This window comes from Eleutherodactylus coqui, chromosome 9 (genome assembly GCF_035609145.1).
Source record: "Eleutherodactylus coqui strain aEleCoq1 chromosome 9, aEleCoq1.hap1, whole genome shotgun sequence".
Lineage (NCBI taxonomy): Eukaryota > Metazoa > Chordata > Amphibia > Anura > Eleutherodactylidae > Eleutherodactylus > Eleutherodactylus coqui.
In genome coordinates this window covers 155,555,282-155,574,086 of record NC_089845.1, presented here as the reverse complement: position 1 = coordinate 155,574,086, position 18,805 = coordinate 155,555,282, and the positions used below count along the sequence as shown (strand labels likewise).

General features: G+C 42.0%; 1 protein-coding gene across 1 annotated transcript; it reads right to left on the bottom strand.

Annotated features, from left to right (window-relative positions):
• Window positions 1–1,916: 1,916 nt before the first annotated feature.
• On the bottom strand, window positions 1,917–14,145 carry LOC136578875 (ly6/PLAUR domain-containing protein 2-like). Its single transcript, XM_066579056.1, has 3 exons — window positions 13,995–14,145; window positions 2,330–2,458; window positions 1,917–2,188 (listed from the first exon to the last, which is right to left on the bottom strand). The coding sequence occupies exons 1-3, from the start codon at window positions 14,044–14,046 to the stop codon at window positions 1,926–1,928; spliced, it is 444 nt and encodes a 147-aa protein (XP_066435153.1). The 5' UTR covers window positions 14,047–14,145; the 3' UTR covers window positions 1,917–1,925.
• Window positions 14,146–18,805: the final 4,660 nt, after the last annotated feature.

Sequence of the window (18,805 nt, the reverse complement as noted above, 5' to 3'; positions counted from 1 at the left end):
TAATACTGCTCCCAGGTACAAGACTATAACTACTATAATACTGCCTCTTATGTACAAGAATATAACTACTATAATACTGTCCCCAATGCACAAGAATATAACTACTGTAATACTGCTCCTATGTACAAGAATATAACTACTATAATACTGCCCCCTATGTACAAGAATATAACTACTATAATACTGCCCCCTATGTACAAGAATATAACTACTATAATACTGCCCCCTATGTACAAGAATATAACTACTATAATACTGCCCCCTATGTACAAGAATATAACTTCTTTAATACTGCTCCTATGTACAAGAATATAACTACTATAATACTGCTCCTATGTACAAGAATATAACTACTATAATACTGCCCCCTATGTACAAGAATATAACTACTATAATACTGCTCCTATGTACAAGAATATAACTACTATAATACTGCCCCTATGTACAAGAATATAACTACTATAATACTGCTCCTATGTACAAGAATATAACTACTATAATACTGCTCCTATGTACAAGAATATAACTACTATAATACTGCTCCTATGTACAAGAATATAACTACTATAATACTGCTCCTATGTACAAGAATATAACTACTATAATGCTGCCCCCTATGTACAAGAATATAACTACTTTAATACTGCTCCTATGTACAAGAATATAACTACTATAATACTGCTCCTATGTACAAGAATATAACTACTATAATACTGCCCCCTATGTACAAGAAAATAACTACTATAATACTGCTCCTATGTACAAGAATATAACTACTATAATACTGCCCCTATGTACAAGAATATAACTACTATAATACTGCTCCTATGTACAAGAATATAACTACTATAATACTGCTCCTATGTACAAGAATATAACTACTATAATACTGCTCCTATGTACAAGAATATAACTACTATGATACTGCCTCCTATGTACAAGAATATAACTACAATAATACTGCCCCTATGTACAAGAATATAACTACTATAATACTGCCTCCTATGTACAAGAATATAACTACTATAATACTGCTCCTATGTACAAGAATATAACTACTATAATACTGTACCCAATGCACAAGAATATAACTACTGTAATACTGCTCCTATGTACAAGAATATAACTACTATAATACTGCCCCCTATGTACAAGAATATAACTACTATAATACTGCCTCCTATGTACAAGAATATAACTACAATAATACTGCCCCTATGTACAAGAATATAACTACTATAATACTGCCTCCTATGTACAAGAATATAACTACTATAATACTGCTCCTATGTACAAGAATATAACTACTATAATACTGTACCCAATGCACAAGAATATAACTACTGTAATACTGCTCCTATGTACAAGAATATAACTACTATAATACTGCCCCCTATGTACAAGAATATAACTACTATAATACTGCCCCCTATGTACAAGAATATAACTACTATAATACTGCCCCCTGTGTACAAGAATAAAACTACTATAATACTGCCCCCTGTGTACAAGAATATAACTACTATAATACTGATGCTATGCACAAGAATATAATCACTATAATACTGCCCCCTATGTACAAGAATATAACTACTATAATACTGCCCCCTATGTACAAGAATATAACTACTATAATACTGCCCCCTGTGTACAAGAATAAAACTACTATAATACTGCCCCCTGTGTACAAGAATATAACTACTATAATACTGATGCTATGCACAAGAATATAATCACTATAATACTGCCCCCTATGTACAAGAATATAACTACTATAATAGTTTTCTCTTAGGTCAATATAGAAATTTGACTAGTTAGAATCGGTAATTTCTGGCTCTGGATGATGATGTAGGTGGAGTTTCCCTTCATCCCTGCGCGGCGGGGTTCGGTGTTACGGCACATTGAACAGAGTTTGCTTATAGTATTTAATGTGTTGAATAAATAATTGCAGAAAATACAAGAACAGTTGTCGTTATGAGGTTGAGTGCAGCGGTCTGTGCAGTGCTTTTCTGGCATTCATCACTGATGCTGGTGCTGCTGCTTGACCCATCTTGAATTCCATTGCGGTTGCAAAAGTCTAAGTTACAGCAGATGATCCTTTTGGTCACACCCAGCCAGTTGTCTCCGGTGGGGATACACGACTGCACACATTGTCTAAGCACAATTTCATGTCCTGTGAATGGAAAACCTGTGGGATTGGAACAAACAGGACACCGTTACTTCTCACATGAGGTCACATGATGCAGACCATCCACTGGGGAGCATTATGGTAAAATACAAATAGAGTCTCCTACTGAATGTACCAAGCCATTTGAGAGAAGACTCTTACCCGTATCTGGTGACATCACTGTCGTCTTGCAAAAGGCTAATTTGGGAGATAAAGCTGAGCAGTTGGTCTTTTCGTTGCATTCGCTGCTGGTTGTTTCAGTACCGCAGGTGTAACATGACAGCCCCTGAGCTGCAAGAAGAAGACAAAAACATCAAAATGTGTTAATGCAACGGGTAGATTATGGGCATAAATTAAGGGGTGCAATCTGTAAGACGGTCCATGCAAAGGCATGGAAAAATTTTTGCGTGTCAATGTGAACATTTATTCGCACAAATATTTACCAAGCCCCACACCTCTGAATATTCGGGAACAGTATAGGCACTCTGCAAGCATCCTATATAAGGACATGAACTGCGTCACAGGTCCTTAGTAAGGCAGAGCAGAGGTCATATGAGCAGTGCATAGAGCAGAGTCACCAAGTAGCAGAGGAGTGTGGGCCAGATCCAGCAAGGCCTTGAAGTGGTGGCGACCATCTCCTTTGGGAGCACCACAGAGATCTTCATAAGCCCCGATGACCTGGGGGCTGAACTGAGCATCAGCTATGGAAGTGCAACTTGACCACTGTGGCGAAGGACCCAGCAGTACATGGGAGGAGAGGGAGTCTCCTTGCCCACAATTCCTGGCATGAAGGCAGCAGTGGTGAAAATAGAAAGGCTGATTCTCAGTGAAGCAAATGACAGCAGCTACATTAGTGGACTCCAAGTTCTCTTGGTGATGCTGTTTCGTATATCCCTGGCCAGGGTGGGAGTTTGTGTATTTTGCTTGACCCTTATGGGATTGTAAATTATGGCACCATCGTTTTGGGGGTTAATGCAAGGCCTTGCAGGGTAGATATGTTAAGGATGTGATGTTATATGTATTATTTATATGGTGTTGTGTAATCTTTATGATAGTAACTGGGATTGTAGAGGCGCAGCAAGGCACCTGTTGATGGAGGACAACACCTGATGCAAACGTTTAGCTGTGAGTTATGAATGTGAGGAATTAGCAACTAAACACAGGATAGTGCAAACCACTGTTTTCCCCATAGTCATGAATAGATGTGAAAGCTGGACTGCGAAAAAAACTGATAGAAGGAGAATTGATGCGTTTGAGCTGTGGTGCTGGCGAAAGCTGCTGCGTATGCCCTGGGCAGCAAGAGTAACAGAGAAGTCATGAATCGTATAAGTCCTTATACATCACTGGAGGGCAAGATGACCGGACTCAGACTCACAGAAAACAAGATGACCGGACTCAGACTCACAGAGAACAAGATGACCGGACTCAGACTCACAGAGAACAAGATGACCGGACTCAGACTCACAGAGAACAAGATGACCGGACTCAGACTCACAGAGAACAAGATGACCGGACTCAGACTCACAGAGAACAAGATGACCGGACTCAGACTCACAGAGAACAAGATGACCGGACTCAGACTCACAGAGAACAAGATGACCGGACTCAAACTCACAGAGAACAAGATGACCAGACTCAGACTCACAGAGAACAAGATGACCGGACTCAGACTCACAGAGAACAAGACGACCGGACTCAGACGCACAGAGAACAAGATGACCAGACTCAGACTCACAGAGAACAAGATGACCAGACTCAGTCACTAGAAAAATCTATAGTGCTTATACAGATCAGTGGCAAAAGATGTCCTGGCCGCCAAAGGAAACAATGCCTGATAATGTCAAAGCTGATACTGGCAAGAATATCACACAACTGAAAGAAGCAGTGCAAAAATTAAAAACATGGAGGGAGCTCAACTTTAGGGTCGCTGAGGGTCGTGAACGACTAAACGGCTGACAACAACAACAGTTGTAATGTGCTGAGTTGACTGTGGGATAACTTGTGGCATCTAAGGCTTCTGGTGTCTCATGTGCGGAGCCCTTACGGGGTGGGAAGAGGTCTATGTTACTTGAAGTCGGGATTTATTGTACAGAGATCAACTTATGAAGTCACCACTGTACTCTTTCTGAGGGCCCAGCTCAGTGTTAGCTTTTTTTATAGTGCAAAGTAGAACAAAGAAAGATATAGTGTCCAATCACAGAAGACAACTCTATAAAAGCAGCAAATCATTACAAAGTATTAGTGCCAATGAATGAATACATTACTATTACACTTACATATTTCTCCCCCAAAACTAAAGAAGACAAAAAGAGAATACATCACTGTAGCTAAGCAAAAGAATAGAAGAGGGTGACTAGCAGGTTTAGAGAATAAGTGGAATGACCATCATTTCCCCTGAAAAACTATATGAAGGGTAGTAGCTGGAAGTTGATATTGGAGCTAATAGGGCTCCTCTTACGTTCACTGCATGGGCCAAATTAGATATTCAGAAGTTTGTGCACAAAAGATAACAGATTGACACAATGCTCTGTATCAGGCCCGTACGCTTCTGATTCATTCAAAGGAATACCATCGCTTTTACGGACAAACATTACATCACAAAATAGGAGTTATTATGCTCATACAGGATTGGTTAGTCCCAGGATATGGTAATTCACAAGTTAGTAAAGTATTAAAAGTGAAAGAATTTGGAGGAAGCATATAATATTATCAGTAAATGACAAGCTTATACAATCAGAATGTACAACTGCTCTGTGGGAAACATGAGTGGGAGGAAGATGCAAGGGTCTAACACATCCTGAATAGAGATGAGCGAACTTACTCGTTTAGGGCGTTTTTGCACCGCTTTTTCCGAGTAACTGACTACTCGGTCGAAAAGATTTGGGGGGCGCCGGGGGTGAGCGGGGGGTTGCAGAGGGGAGTAGGGGGGAGAGAGAGAGCGAGCTCCCCCCTGTTCCCCACTGCTACCCCCGCTCCACCACGCAGCCCCCCGAATCTTTTTGTCCGAGTAGTCAGTTACTCGGAAAAATCGGTGCTCGAGTGCAAAAACACCCGAAACGAGTACGCTCGCTCATCTCTAATCCTGAACAAGTTTGTATATGAACACGTTTAACCGTTTAACTGCTAACCTTTTACTAAGAGAGCAGATATAACAGAGTGTGTGTATATATATATATATATATATATATATATATATATATATATATATATTTGCCTAAGCTGATATAAGAAACACAAGACAAGATAATAAATGATATATAGCATACAAATATCATTACTATAACAAAGTCAATACCCCCAACCGAGTTGACTAAATAAAATGCTAATGAGGCTGTATCCCCTGAGACAAACGAGATAATAGTCAGGCACTGGCACACCTTATGTGGATTACTGGGCACATACAGATAAACCTGCTAACTCATTTATTCTTATCACTCAAACTTACACAAACACAGTCTGTGGAAATGCAAACTTTTACTTTGAACTCCTGTCACACTCCTGCACATTACTAGAGCATTGTATAATGGTACATTAAACATGGCAAAATCAAATCAAATTTAAACTATGCATCAGGGGCTTTTGGGCATAACAGGGGAAAACAAAGTCTCTGAAAAAAAGAGTCCAAAAAGCAATACAGGAGTCACTTAGCACCATGTCACCTTGGTGTGGGAATGGTGGGCTCCTCTGCTTCTGATCCAACACTGAATCCTGTGGGTGTAGGATTGGTACTCCAAGACTCTATGCCGGTGGAAGAACACAGGAAAGGAATTTTGTACAGGAAGGCTCTTACCTCAGAGTCCTCACTGTCCTCTGGGTCTTCTGGCAGCTCAGAACAGCCATGATTCAACTGCCGCCAAGATGTAGCCACATTGGAAGGCCTAACCACGTCCTCCTCAGAAAACACCCGAGGCACTGAAAGGGGTTGCCGCAATGAGGCACATAAGTCCACTGGACTGGCATACCTCTCTCTGGTTCCCTATGCTGCTTGAGAGCAGTCTAGAGTCCAACTCCGGGGTACCTCAGCTTGGACAAAGTAGGGTGGTCTTGAGGAACGGTCCCTCCGGTCGTCCACAAACACAAAATTGAAGTTTGAGTCCCCATACACCCGTATGAAAGGCAACAGGTGCGCAGGTAGAATGTTCCTGACCTCCTAATTAGCCCGGTGGATCAGAATGCATGGGGGGTACTGGCTCTCCAGAAAACTCTTCCTAGCACAGTATCTCTGCAGCCTTCGAAGTCTCTTCCTTGCAGGACGGGTAGGTGATAAAGAAGTACCCTCAGGCAGGATAGGGTCCCATCTGGAGGGCTCCCTCAGGCGGTCCTCAGGAGGTGGTGAAACAGGTGAAGGTGGAGATACTAATCCCTGTAGCTTGGACTCAACACTCCAGTAAAAGCGGGGTCTGGACGGGAAGCTATCCTATGGGAACTCTCACAAGAACTTTAACCGCCATCTCACCTGCAGGGGTGCTTACACTGGTCTGGAGAGAAAGGTCAAGCAGCTCACTCACCAGCAGTGGCAGTCCTCTGTACTCTGCTGCTGTTCCGCGATAGGGGCAACCCCCCCTACTTTTTCCTCAGCCACGGTGGGAAACTGGTGGTGGGAAGTTTTCATGGGCTCCTAAAGCACAGGATGATGAAGAACCTTTGGCACCATTTTGTGTGTCCATGTTGTCTTCTTCACTAACAGTCATGAAATGTAGGTCAGGCAACTCAACTTTTTCTAACAATTCAACACGTCCTTGTCTCAGGGTATAATGCATCCTGGACTCATATGAATTAGATTTAGATGAAGAGTCTTTATCTTCTCACTGCATGTTTTGCAGCTATCTCAGCCTTGTCTCTCCAGTGACTCTTTCAGAGAGCTGGAAGACCGGAAATCGGTACAGTAATCCATAGAAACTGAAACGCAGGCACACAACCTTTTCTCCAGGTCTGAAAAGATGGCAGAGGCACTTCTTCTCCATCTTTTCAAGAACAGGTACGCAGGAATCATCCTGTTCGTGATGCCATAACTCCGCCCTGCAGCGTCTGAGAAGTAGGCCCACAGCCAAGGAGATGGCGTGATACATAAAGACATTGTCATGGGTGGCTCTACCATCCTGATTGTTTCCCCAAGTTGAAGAAGATAGAGAGGAGGAAAAAAAATCAGCTACCCAGAGTTCCTCCTGTCAAAACTTCAAGACAATCACCAGAAGTGGACTATGGTAGACTACAGAATGAATCTGTATACATCCTGGGTACTGCTAATGTACTTGTTTATTCTGGGTACAGGATAAGTAATGTATGTACACAGTGATTCCACCAGCAGAATAGTGAGTGCAGCTCTGGGGTATAATACATAATGTAACTCAGGAGCAGTACAGGATAAGTAATGTATGTACACAGTGACTCCAATAGTGAGTGCAGCTCTGGAGTCTCACACAAAACAAGTAACTCATGTACACAGTGACTCCACTGTTTATGTAGTTTATCTATATATATAAAGATGAAAGCCCTCACTGACTCACTCACTCGCCAAAATTTTCCAACTTCCCGAAGTCGTAGAAACATGAATTTTGGCGCAAGCATAGATTATCTCCAAAATAGGAAAAGTAATTGGGTCCCAACTCGATTATTCAATTCTAGCGCAAAAGAATTGGCGTTGAAATTTAACGTACATAATCTAAATCTCTCACTTCCCAATGTCATAGAAACTTAAAATTTGGCACGGGCATTGATTATGTCATAAATAGGAAAAGCTAATGGGTTCCAACTCGATTATTCAATTCTATGCGCAAAAGAATCAGCGTCCAAATTTTACGTACAGAATCTAATTCTCTCACTTCCCGGTGTCATAGAAACTCGAAATTTGGCAGGAGCATTGATTGTGTCATAAATAGGAAAAGCTAATGGGTCCCAACTCGATTATTCAATTCTATGCGCAAAAGAATTAGCGTCCACATTTTACGTGAGGAATGTAATTTTCTCACTTTACGGTGTCATAGAAACGTGAAATTTGGCACGAGCATTGATTATGGCATAAATAGGAAAAGTTCATAGGTCCCAACTCGATTATTCAATTCTAGCGCAAAAGAATTAGCGTCGAAATTTTACGTGCGGAATGCAATTTTTTTCCCTTTCCGGTGTCATAGAAACGGGAAATTTGGCACGAGCATTGATTATGTCATAAATAGGAAACGCCAATGGGTCCCAACTCCATTATTCAATTATATGCGCAAAAGAATTAGCGTCCAAATTTTACGTGTGGAATGTAATTTTCTCACTTTCCGGTGTCATAGAAACAGGAAATTTGGCACGAGCATTGATTATGTCATAAATAGGAAAAGCTAATGGGTCCCAACTCCATTATTCAATTATATGCGCAAAAGAATTGGCGTCAACATTTTACGTGCGGAATGTAATTTTCTCACTTTCCGGTGTCATAGAAACGTGAAATTTGGCAAGAGCATTGATTATGTCATAAATAGGAAAAGCTAATGGGTCCCAACTCCATTATTCAATTCTATGCGCAAAAGAATTAGCGTCCAAATTTTACGTGCGGAATGTAATTTTCTCACTTTCCGGTGTCATAGAAACGGGAAACTTGGCACGAGCATTGATTATGTCATAAATATGAAAAGCTAATGGGTCCCAACTTCATTATTCAATTCTATGCGCAAAAGAATTAGCATCCAATTTTACGTACATAATCTAAATCTCTCACTTCCCAATGTCATAGAAACATGAAATTTGGCACAGGCATTGATTGTGTCATAAATATGAAAAGCTAATGGGTCCCAACTCCATTATTCAATTCTAAGCGCAAAAGAATTAGGGTCCAAATTTTATGTACGTAATCTAAATCTCTCACTTCCCAAAGTCATAGAAACATGAAATTTGGCACAAGCATTGATTATGTCATAAATATGAAAAGTTAATGGGTCCCAACTCGATTATTCAATTCTAAGCGCAAAATAATTAGCGTTCAAATTTTATGTACGTAATCTAAATCTCTTACTCTTAATCTAAATCTCCTGATGTCATTTTATATAAAGAAAACGTCGCATGGTTGCCTCCACGTGGTGTTTCCTGGGTAACGCAGAGAACTATGCAAGATGGTGAACATATGTTTTTCCTCAGTATCTCTAAAGTAACCACGACTTCATAAGATTTTCCGTGTGAACACCAGATAAACACCAGTACCAAATTAACTCGGGCGAAGCCGGGTATATCAACTAGTATTCTCATATAATCCATAATAGTTTATCATACTTGTTAAGTACACACTAATGAGTAATTGTAATAGTAAACGTTAGTTTCTATGGGAGTTCACTTTTTAACGTACCATTATGATATATGGTGGAGTGGCTTCCAGCGGTGTATCGGGACACACTACTCTTTATGCAGATTTATTGGTCTAGTTTGTATATTCCTCATTAATACAAACACAACATGTTAACTCTTCACAGTCATCTCCCAAGTGATGTAATTATACGAAGAACTGTGTTGGCCTAGTGCCAGCTCTCTCCCGAAGAGACGAGAACAGATAACCTATTATTACAGACCAGGTATCGCGCTGCTGCAGCCTAGTGGGAACATGATAGTATTGAGAAACACACCCAGATGACTTCTCCCTGGATGCTGGGGCTTAGTTCACTCAGTAATTATGAGATACTGGCTATGTACATGGTGCCCACATACATGGCATGTAATGATAATTGCCAACAAAAGAGGGAGCTGTATGGATTATACTATACTGGGGTCAGATGATCATTATAAGCTATATAATGTGTGAGCCGCAACCCTAAGATCAAACAATGTGACTCATGAGCTTCTCGATTGAGATTTGTGCTACGCATTTTGGGTACAGGGTGATGACACTCTGACACTTGGGGTACAGGAGAGACTGTGCAGGAGAAAGAGACCACACACCGAGACTGCACAGAACGAAGAGACTACATAGCTGAAGAGACTATGGAATGGGGTACTGGTGTATTATATGCTGTTTGTCACATTTGTTTATCATTCATAGTAATGGTACCTTTAATTACCATAAAGTTTTGAGGACTTATTTCTCAGGGGTCTTTGGGTGTGGCTTCTCCTGAGAGTTTTACGTCTGCTTTCCGGGATCTTAACTCACCAAAACATAAATTTGCATGCTGTGGATTTTAAATTTGCGCTGCATGTCAATTTCCATGTGAATTCAGAGTTGTCCCACTCTCCCGCAGAGCGTCTTGTTATATCACTCCAAGAACAGAACAGGCAAACCCGAAAGAGGAGAGAAAGAAGCCAAGAGGAACCGCAAAAGACCTACAGAAGACTCAACAGACTGCAGAAACCTCTGTTCATAGGTCCGCTATTAGAGAAACACGGACCAACAATGGTGATCATGGAAGGACACCAAGAAGGAAGCCACTTTTACCCCAAATTAACAAAACATTGCAGTCTGTCTCAAGTTTACCTCCGACCAAGTAGATAGTCTACAATGCTTCTGGGAACTGTTCTGTGGAGGGGTGAGACACAAGAGGAAGTTTTTATCACAAACGCACAAAGCTCTGTTTAGAGGAAGAACTCTGCACACCAACACCAAACCTGTCCTACTGTGAAGATGGTGCAGAGGCATTCTGGTTTGTTTCTATGGTGGGTGGGTTATCATGGTCTGAGGCTGTGGTGGAAGGTCTGCTGGTGTGTGTGTGTTTGTGTGTGTGTGTGGTGGGGGGGGGGGGGCATCATGTTTTTTGGCTGCTTTGAATCATAGAATGGAAGAGTTGGAAGCAACCTCCAGGGTCATTCAGGATTCACTAAATCATCCCAGACAGATGTCTGTCTAGCCTTTGTTTGAACACTTCCATTGAAGGAGAACTCACCACCTCCCATAGTAACGTGTTATACTCATTGACCCCCCTCACTATATAATATCTAATCTGTGTCTCCTCCCTTTCAGTTTCATCCCATTGCTTCTAGTCTTTCCTTGTACAGATGAGAATAGGGCTGATCCCTCTGCACTGTGACAGCCCTTCAGATATTTGTAGACAGCTATTAAGTCTCCTCTCAGCCTTCTCTTCTGCAAGCTAAACATTCCCAAATCCTTTAACCGTTCCTCATAGGACATGATTTGCAGACCGCTCACCATCTTGGTAACTCTTCTCTAAACTTGCTCCAGGTTATCTATGTCTTTTTTAAAGTAGGCGCCCAGAACTGGACACAGTATTCAGATGAGGTCTGACTAAGAAAGAGTAGAGGGGGATAATAACCTCACGTGATCTAGACTCTATGCTTCTCTTAATACATCCCAGAATTGTGTTTGCCTTTTTGGCTGCTGCATCACATTGTTGACTCATGTTCAGTCTATGATCTATTAGTATACCCAAGTCTTTTCCACATGTGCTGCTGCTTAGCCCAATTCCTCCCATTCTGTATGTGCCGCCTTTATTTTTCTTGCCCAGATGTAGCATTTCTCCATGTGAAATACCATTCTGTTAGTCGACGCCCACTGTTCAAGGTTTTCCAGATCTTTTTGAATACTCTCTCTCTCTCTTCCCTAGTGTTAGCTATCCCTCCTAGCTTTGTGTCGTCAGCAAATTTGATCAGTTTCCCATCGATTCCCTCTTCCAGATCATTTATAAAACTGTTAACCAACATTGGGCCTAGGACAGAGCCTTGTGGTACCCCACTTGATACATTCTTCCACTTGGATGTGCAGCCACTTATGACCACTCTTTGTGTACGATCACTCAGCCAGTTGTGAATCCACCTAACAGTTGTCTTGTCAATCCCATATTTGGTCATTTTTTCAGTAAGTATAGTATGAGATACTTTGTCAAATGCTTTATTAAAGTGAAGATATACTATATCCACCTTTGCTCTTTAGGGCCTGGACACCTTGTGGTTCCTGAGGGAGCAAAGAATTTTAAGGTGAATCAGAACATCTTACAGGAGACTGTAAGAGCAGTCATGCATGACCTCAAGAGGGAGACGTTGGGTGATGCCACAAGACATTGACCCAAATCACACAAGGAAATTAACTAATGAATGGTCGGGAAAAAGAAGATTTGTATTTTGGAAAGGCCAAATCAAAGTCCTGACCTTAACCCTATGGAGATGCTGTGGCATGACTTGAAGAATCCTGTGCACACAAGGCATCCCAGAAATATTGATGAAATGGAATGGAAGGAAGGAAAAGTCCATAATTCTTCCTCAATGCTCTGCAAATTTTATTTGTAGCTCCAGGAAGTGCCCGGTGGAGGCCATAGCTGCTAAAGGGGGATCTACAGGTTATTTTCCTCTAGAACTGTGAATGATTTCTGTGCTTAATAAAAGACATGATCAGTATAACAGTCTGTGTGTTATCCGTTATATTGTACTTGTCTATAATTGAGGCATTTTATTAGTATTTAATGCAGAAATCCAGGGAACTACATAAGGGTTCACTTATTTTTTCTTGCAACTAGATATATCCAAAGAAAGAGCTGGATCTACACAATACAGGTGTGTCTAGTGCTGCAGTCTGGGTTAGACAGCCCCTTTGAATATAGGGACCCTGTACTATTCACCAGAGCATGTGGCGGACCCCCGGGGCTTGTTGATCTCAGTGCTTTGTTTCCCCGCAGCGTTACCACAATGCACGTGACCTATGGTTTTTTTTTGGGTGGCTTGTATTGTAATAATGACAGTAATGACAATAATGCAATAATGAGAGCTGATCAGAGTTACTTTGTGGGACCCAGAGTCTAATTGTCCAAACTACACAACCCCTATAAAAATGCAAGCCATCAATAAGCTATAGCAGATACTTCAAGTTCCATATGTGTAAGGGCTTCTGCACACTTGCGTTTTTCTTGCGCATTTTTTTCACGCAATATCGCTGTGTTTTTCATGCGATTGTCAATGGAACTTTCTAATGTTAAAAACGCATCGCAAGTTGGTGCTCTGCAATCTTTGTGCGATGCGTTTTTAACATTAGGAAGACCCATTGATCATCGCGTGAAAAAAAAAGCCCAAGAAAAACACAAGTGTGCAGGAGCCCGTACACGAAATAACTAGTTCTATTCATTTACATACATAACGTCCATATCTGCACCTATCTGCTAATATGTATCTATCTCATTATATGTATCTGCATATATCTCATATCTGCTTCTAGCTCCTTACAATATATCTACACATATCTCATATATGCTTCTATCTCGTTACATATATGTATCTACATCTATCACATATCTGCATATTTCTCGTTTACATGTATGTGCATATATCTCATATTTGTGTCCATCTTGTTAAAATGTATCTACATCTATCTCATATATCTCATAACTTGTATTTGCATAGATCTTATATTTGTGTCTCTTGTTACATTTATGTGCATATATCTCATATCTGCCTCTTTTTCATTTCACATATGTGCATATATCGCCTTACATCTATCTATATGTATCTCATATCTGCATTTGACTCTTTTACATGTATGTGCATATATCTCATATGTACATCTATCTCGTTACGTATATTTGCATGTATCTCATATCTGCATTTATCTCGTTACATGTATGTGCATATATCTCATATTTGTGTCTATCTTGTTACAATGTATCTACATGTATCTCATATATCTCGTTACATGTATTTGCATAGACCTTACATCCGTGTCTCTTGTTACATTTATGTACCTATAGCACATATGTACATCTATCTTGTTAATGTATGTGCTTATATCTCATATTTGGATCTATCTCATATCTGCACCTATGTTATTACATGTCTGTGCATATATCTCATATCTTATTACATGCATTTTTTATAGCTCTCATTCCATGTCAGCTAATGAGGTGATTAGAAATATCTTCCTTACCGATCTCTGCGCACACAGCGGCAGCTACTAAAAGTCCTAAGCACAGATTCATCCTGACTGTCTTATCAGCTCCTGCAGATCCCACGAGTCGGGCGGCTTATATACTTATAGTAAGATATATATTATCATTACACAATTCCAGAGCTTTCAGGTCAGGCCACAACAGGAATGGCTAGTTCTCTGCTGCCGCCTGTAACTCAGCTAAAGAGCTGCATCTTGGAAAAATACAAGAAGACGACATCACTTGTGTCCCTGGAGGGGAGAGCCAACTGATCGATGAGTCCATGTCTACGGAGGAAGAATGGGAGCACGAAATGTGGATCCATGGAGTACAAGAGTTTCCACATCTAGTCCATGGACCACTTAGTAAAGTGCAACCCTTTGGAAGATCAATCACTAAGTCATGGGTAGTGGGGGGGGAATTACTAAACAGTGGTGATCCCACGGCAGTCATTAGCAACAATGTGCCAGAGTAAGATGCGCCAAATGTATTAAAAGGCGCACGCCTCTTAATAAATGTGGCAGTTCTTTAATGCTGAGGTGAGAGGTCAGCAGTAGGGATGAGCGAGTATACTTGCTAAGGCACTACTCGCTCGAGTAATGTGCCTTAGCTGAGTATCTCCCTGCTCGTCCCGAAAGATTTGGGTGCCGCCGCAGGGAGGAACGGAGGGGAGATCTCTCTCTCACTCTCTCTCGCTCTCCCCTGCTCCCCGCCGCAACTCACCTGTTAGCTGCGGCGGCCCCCGAATCTTTAGGGACAAGCGGGGAGATACTCGTCTAAGGCACATTACTCGAGCGAGTAGTGCCTTAGCAAGTATACTCGCTCATCCCTAGTCAGCAGTCATAGACTCGGCAGCGGCTGCCGGATCAGAACTGCAGGCTCAGTGAGTGGAATGTCTGTAGGGAAGCTGCCTGGCTAGAGGCCGATAGGGGGGCACTATTACTACTGCCGCTACTATGGAGGTCATTGTTAGGGCTCGTTCACATGGGTATAAGCGCATTTTGGTCATGCAAATACACTATTTTTGCACAACTGAAAATCAGTTACACCCACGTTTCCGGGTGCTCCAGGGCGTTTTTATGTGAATGCACAAAAAAAATGAAGACATGGCCATTGAAACGGTGCGCAAATGTGCACTGAATACACAGGTTTCCTACGTATTTGCGCTGGCTGTTTGAAGGCATCCAAAAGGCTGATGTGGCCCTTGGTGAAAATGAGTCTGACCCCCTGCCTTATGTGATCCGACACCTTCTTATCATCGTCAGCATGAATTTTATCAGTAATTCATCCTACATAATACAGTTGCTCTTCTGTGGGATCAGATCACATGGGAAGCCTTCACCCCTACACAGATTAATGAGGCTTTGGGCGCCCATCACCCTGTCTTCGAGTCCCTAGATATCCTTCTTTCCTTCCTTGGAGCACTTTGGTAGGTACCAACCACTACATACATGAATACCCCACAAGACCAGTCGTCTAGTCATCACAAAAGATCACAGGTAACTCCATCCTCAGGAGAAGAGGGAATCCCGTTGCCCTAAGTGCCATGGATGCCCTTGATAAGAAAACTTCCTTCCTACGTGTACTAATGTGGTCACAGGAATGCTTTCTATCTGCTTCAGAGCGGATTACTTCCTTGTGCTGCACTAATTTGCTTTAGGTTCCTCCCGCTTAGGGCTCTTTCCCACGAGCGGATATACAGCGACGCCATTTTTACGTTTTCACGCCTGTTCCATATAAGCGCCTGAATGGGCATTTTCCCGCGAATACGGCCAGCGTTTTCTCATCCATTCACACGACCGCTGTTTTTAGCAAACAAATATGCCGCACCCCGGAAACCCCTGACTCTGCCAAAATCCTCGGGATGCTTCCAGTGCCCATATAGAGGCACCTGTAAGCTTTTCACAGCGTTGGACGCTCCATAAATGCCTCCCCCTCCCTTCTTTTTCCCTGTTTCCATAGGAGTCTCTGGGACCCGCCGGCGTATATTGGCCAAAACATAGTTCCAGAACTATGTTTTGGCAGAGCGTTTATGCGCCGGCCGCGTATATGTTCTATTTTTCGCGCTGCTGGCATATTTAGGCGCCTTATATTCGCCCGTGTGAACGGCTGCATTGGAAACCAATGCTTCACATGGGTACTTTATATGCACCCAGGAGTGAAAATGCGGCGTATATGCCCTCGTGGGAATAAAGCCTTAGACGGCAGAAACCACCAGGAGGAAACTATCCTGTGTATTCAAGATGAAACTACCGAAGACCGTGTGAAAAAGGCACAGGAGCCAAGAAGAGTGGGGCATACGTACGATGCTTTGCATGCCAAAAGTTGCAACGTTGTCACAAGCACCTAAATTGAGACTTTTTGAAGTTTTACTTCAGGCCCTGCCGCTTTTTCAAGATGTGGGTGGGGCCTAGAGATAGTAGGTGTGGTAGTTTTACTATAATTTACACCAGTAATTAGCCTAAATTTAGCTGAACCTACTCCAGCTTGTATGTGGTGCATGGAGGTGCCGCCAGAGGTAACAAATGTATTAAAGAGTACCTGCACCCTCACGCTGGAGCACTCATGCGCTGCCAGCTGTTTCTGGCTCACCCGGCAGCTGAAGACGGCCCCATATAGTGCTTATATAGTGCTATATGGGATCGTCTTCAGCCGCCGGGAGGAGAGAAACCGGCCGACGGAGCACAAGTGCTCCAGGGTGAAAGCGCAAGTACTCTTAACCCCTTAGTGACGGAGTTTTTTTGTTTTTTTCCATTTTTGTTTTTTCCTCCTCCCTTTTAAAACGCCTTTATTTATCCATCGACGTCGCTGTCTAAGGCCTTGTTTTTTGCGGGACGAGTCGTAGTTTTTAAAAATCCTATTTACTGTACCATATAATGTACTGAAAAACTTTTAAAAAATTCTAAGTGGAGAGAAATGAGAAAAATACGACATTCCGCCATCTTTCAGTGCGTCTTGTTTCTACAGCGCACAAATTACAACAAAAATGACCTGATAACTTTATTCTACGGGTCGGTACGATTACTACGATACCAAACTTATATAGTTTTTATTTTGCTGTACTACTTGTATTTTTTTTTAAAGATATTTAATTTTTTTAAATTATTTTCTGTCTCCATATTCTGCGCACAATAACGTTTTTATTTTTCCGTTGAGGTAGTTGTGCGAGGCCTTATTTTGTGCGGTATTTCCTGTCGTTTCTGTTCGTACCATTTTGGAATACATGCGACTTTTTTATCGCTTTTTATTACATTTTTTCTTGGAGACAGGGTGACCAGAAAAATGCAATTCTGGCATTCTTTGTTTTGTGTACGCCGCTCACCGTGCGTGGTAAATAATGTGCTACTTTAATAGATCAGACTTTTACGTACGCAGCAATACCAAATACGTATTTTTGATTTATTATTTAGATTCTTTTATTGTAAATATGGCAAAAGGGTTTTTTTTTACTTTTTTACTTTTTTTTTTACATAATTAGTAAAACTTTATTGCTTTTATTTTTACATTTACTTTTAGTCCCCAGGGGGGACCACAACTAGCGATGCTTTGATCGCTCCTGCAGTATGATGTAATGCTATTTTGACAGGCAGTCTATCAAGCCACCCCAAGGAGATGACTTGATAGGCATACTGCCAAGACAGCCCTGGGGACTTTCAGAAGGCCCCGGCTGCCATGACACTCACAAGGCTCCCCGATCTCACTGCGGGGGGGGGGGGGGACGCGTACGGGACGATGTTCGGGGGATTTAAATGCCGCTGTCAGAATTAACAGCGGCATTTAAAGGGTTAATAGCCGCGATCGCCCACACGGCTAATTGCAGCTATTGCCCGCAGGTGTCAACTGCAATAAACAGCTGACACCTGCGCTGCATGGAGGGAGATAGCGTCTCTATCTACCTCCATACAAATTTTGCAACGGCAGAACGTAAAAACACTATAGGGCTGTCACTAAGGGGTTAAAGACATTTCTTATACTTACATTTTTCATATAGGAACATATCTACACCAACGCAGCTCAGTGAAGAAATACTGTACAGAACCAAGCTGATAACATAAATACAGCACCAGAACCAAGCTCAGTACATAAATACAGTACCAGAACAAAGTGTAAATATGGTACGAACCAACCTCAGTACATTGACACAATAGTTGAACCAAGCTCAAAAATACAGTAACAGGGCTAAGTAATTGTGTTGCATGGGCACCGATGGGCTGACAGCGGTGCCTCAGAACATCAGAGGGAAGGAGACAGAGCCAGGAGGAGGAGGATTCATGCTGCGCCATAAAATGCTGCCCCACTGAGAAAGAAAATCATCTCGCCAGGTGGACCTAAGGGGAACGATCATCCCTAGTCTACATCCGCCTGGTGCCCCCCACCCTCTATAAGCTGTGAGCCAGCACCCTGTGCGGCCGCATCGGTTGCATATAGCAAAGGCTGGCCATGGTTTACATAAGAAGTAAATATACCCCAATGTATAGCAAGCAGAATTAAAACAGTTTTCCCAACATGACCTCTCCTGTATAAAGCTGCAGCTCTTACATGTTACCCACTTGAATGAATTGCCAACTGCAAGAGATGCTGTGTTTGCAGAAACTCTTCACTCAGTCTAAAAGAGTGGGGTGGCCTGGAGGATGCCCATAGGTCCCATAGGTCCCCGTAGAGTTTACTATACAAACAGGGGTTACCCAGGTAAGACTCCTTTACTGGCGATCAGACATACAGTAAGTCTCCTATATGAGGTGATGCAAAAAAATACATTAATGAGCATTTCTATCACCGCCCGCCTAGTGCAGCAATGTAACATATGCAG

Bases quoted from the DNA above. Each gene is read 5' to 3' on its own strand.
- LOC136578875 (XM_066579056.1), bottom strand. From the start codon at position 14,046: ATGAATCTGTGCTTAGGACTTTTAGTAGCTGCCGCTGTGTGCGCAGAG. The intron at 2,459-13,994 runs GTAAGGAAGATA...TTCTTCTTGCAG, and splicing joins CGCTGTGTGCGCAGAGATCG to CTCAGGGGCTGTCATGTTAC. The intron at 2,189-2,329 runs GTAAGAGTCTTC...CCAATCCCACAG, and splicing joins AGTGATGTCACCAGATACGG to GTTTTCCATTCACAGGACAT.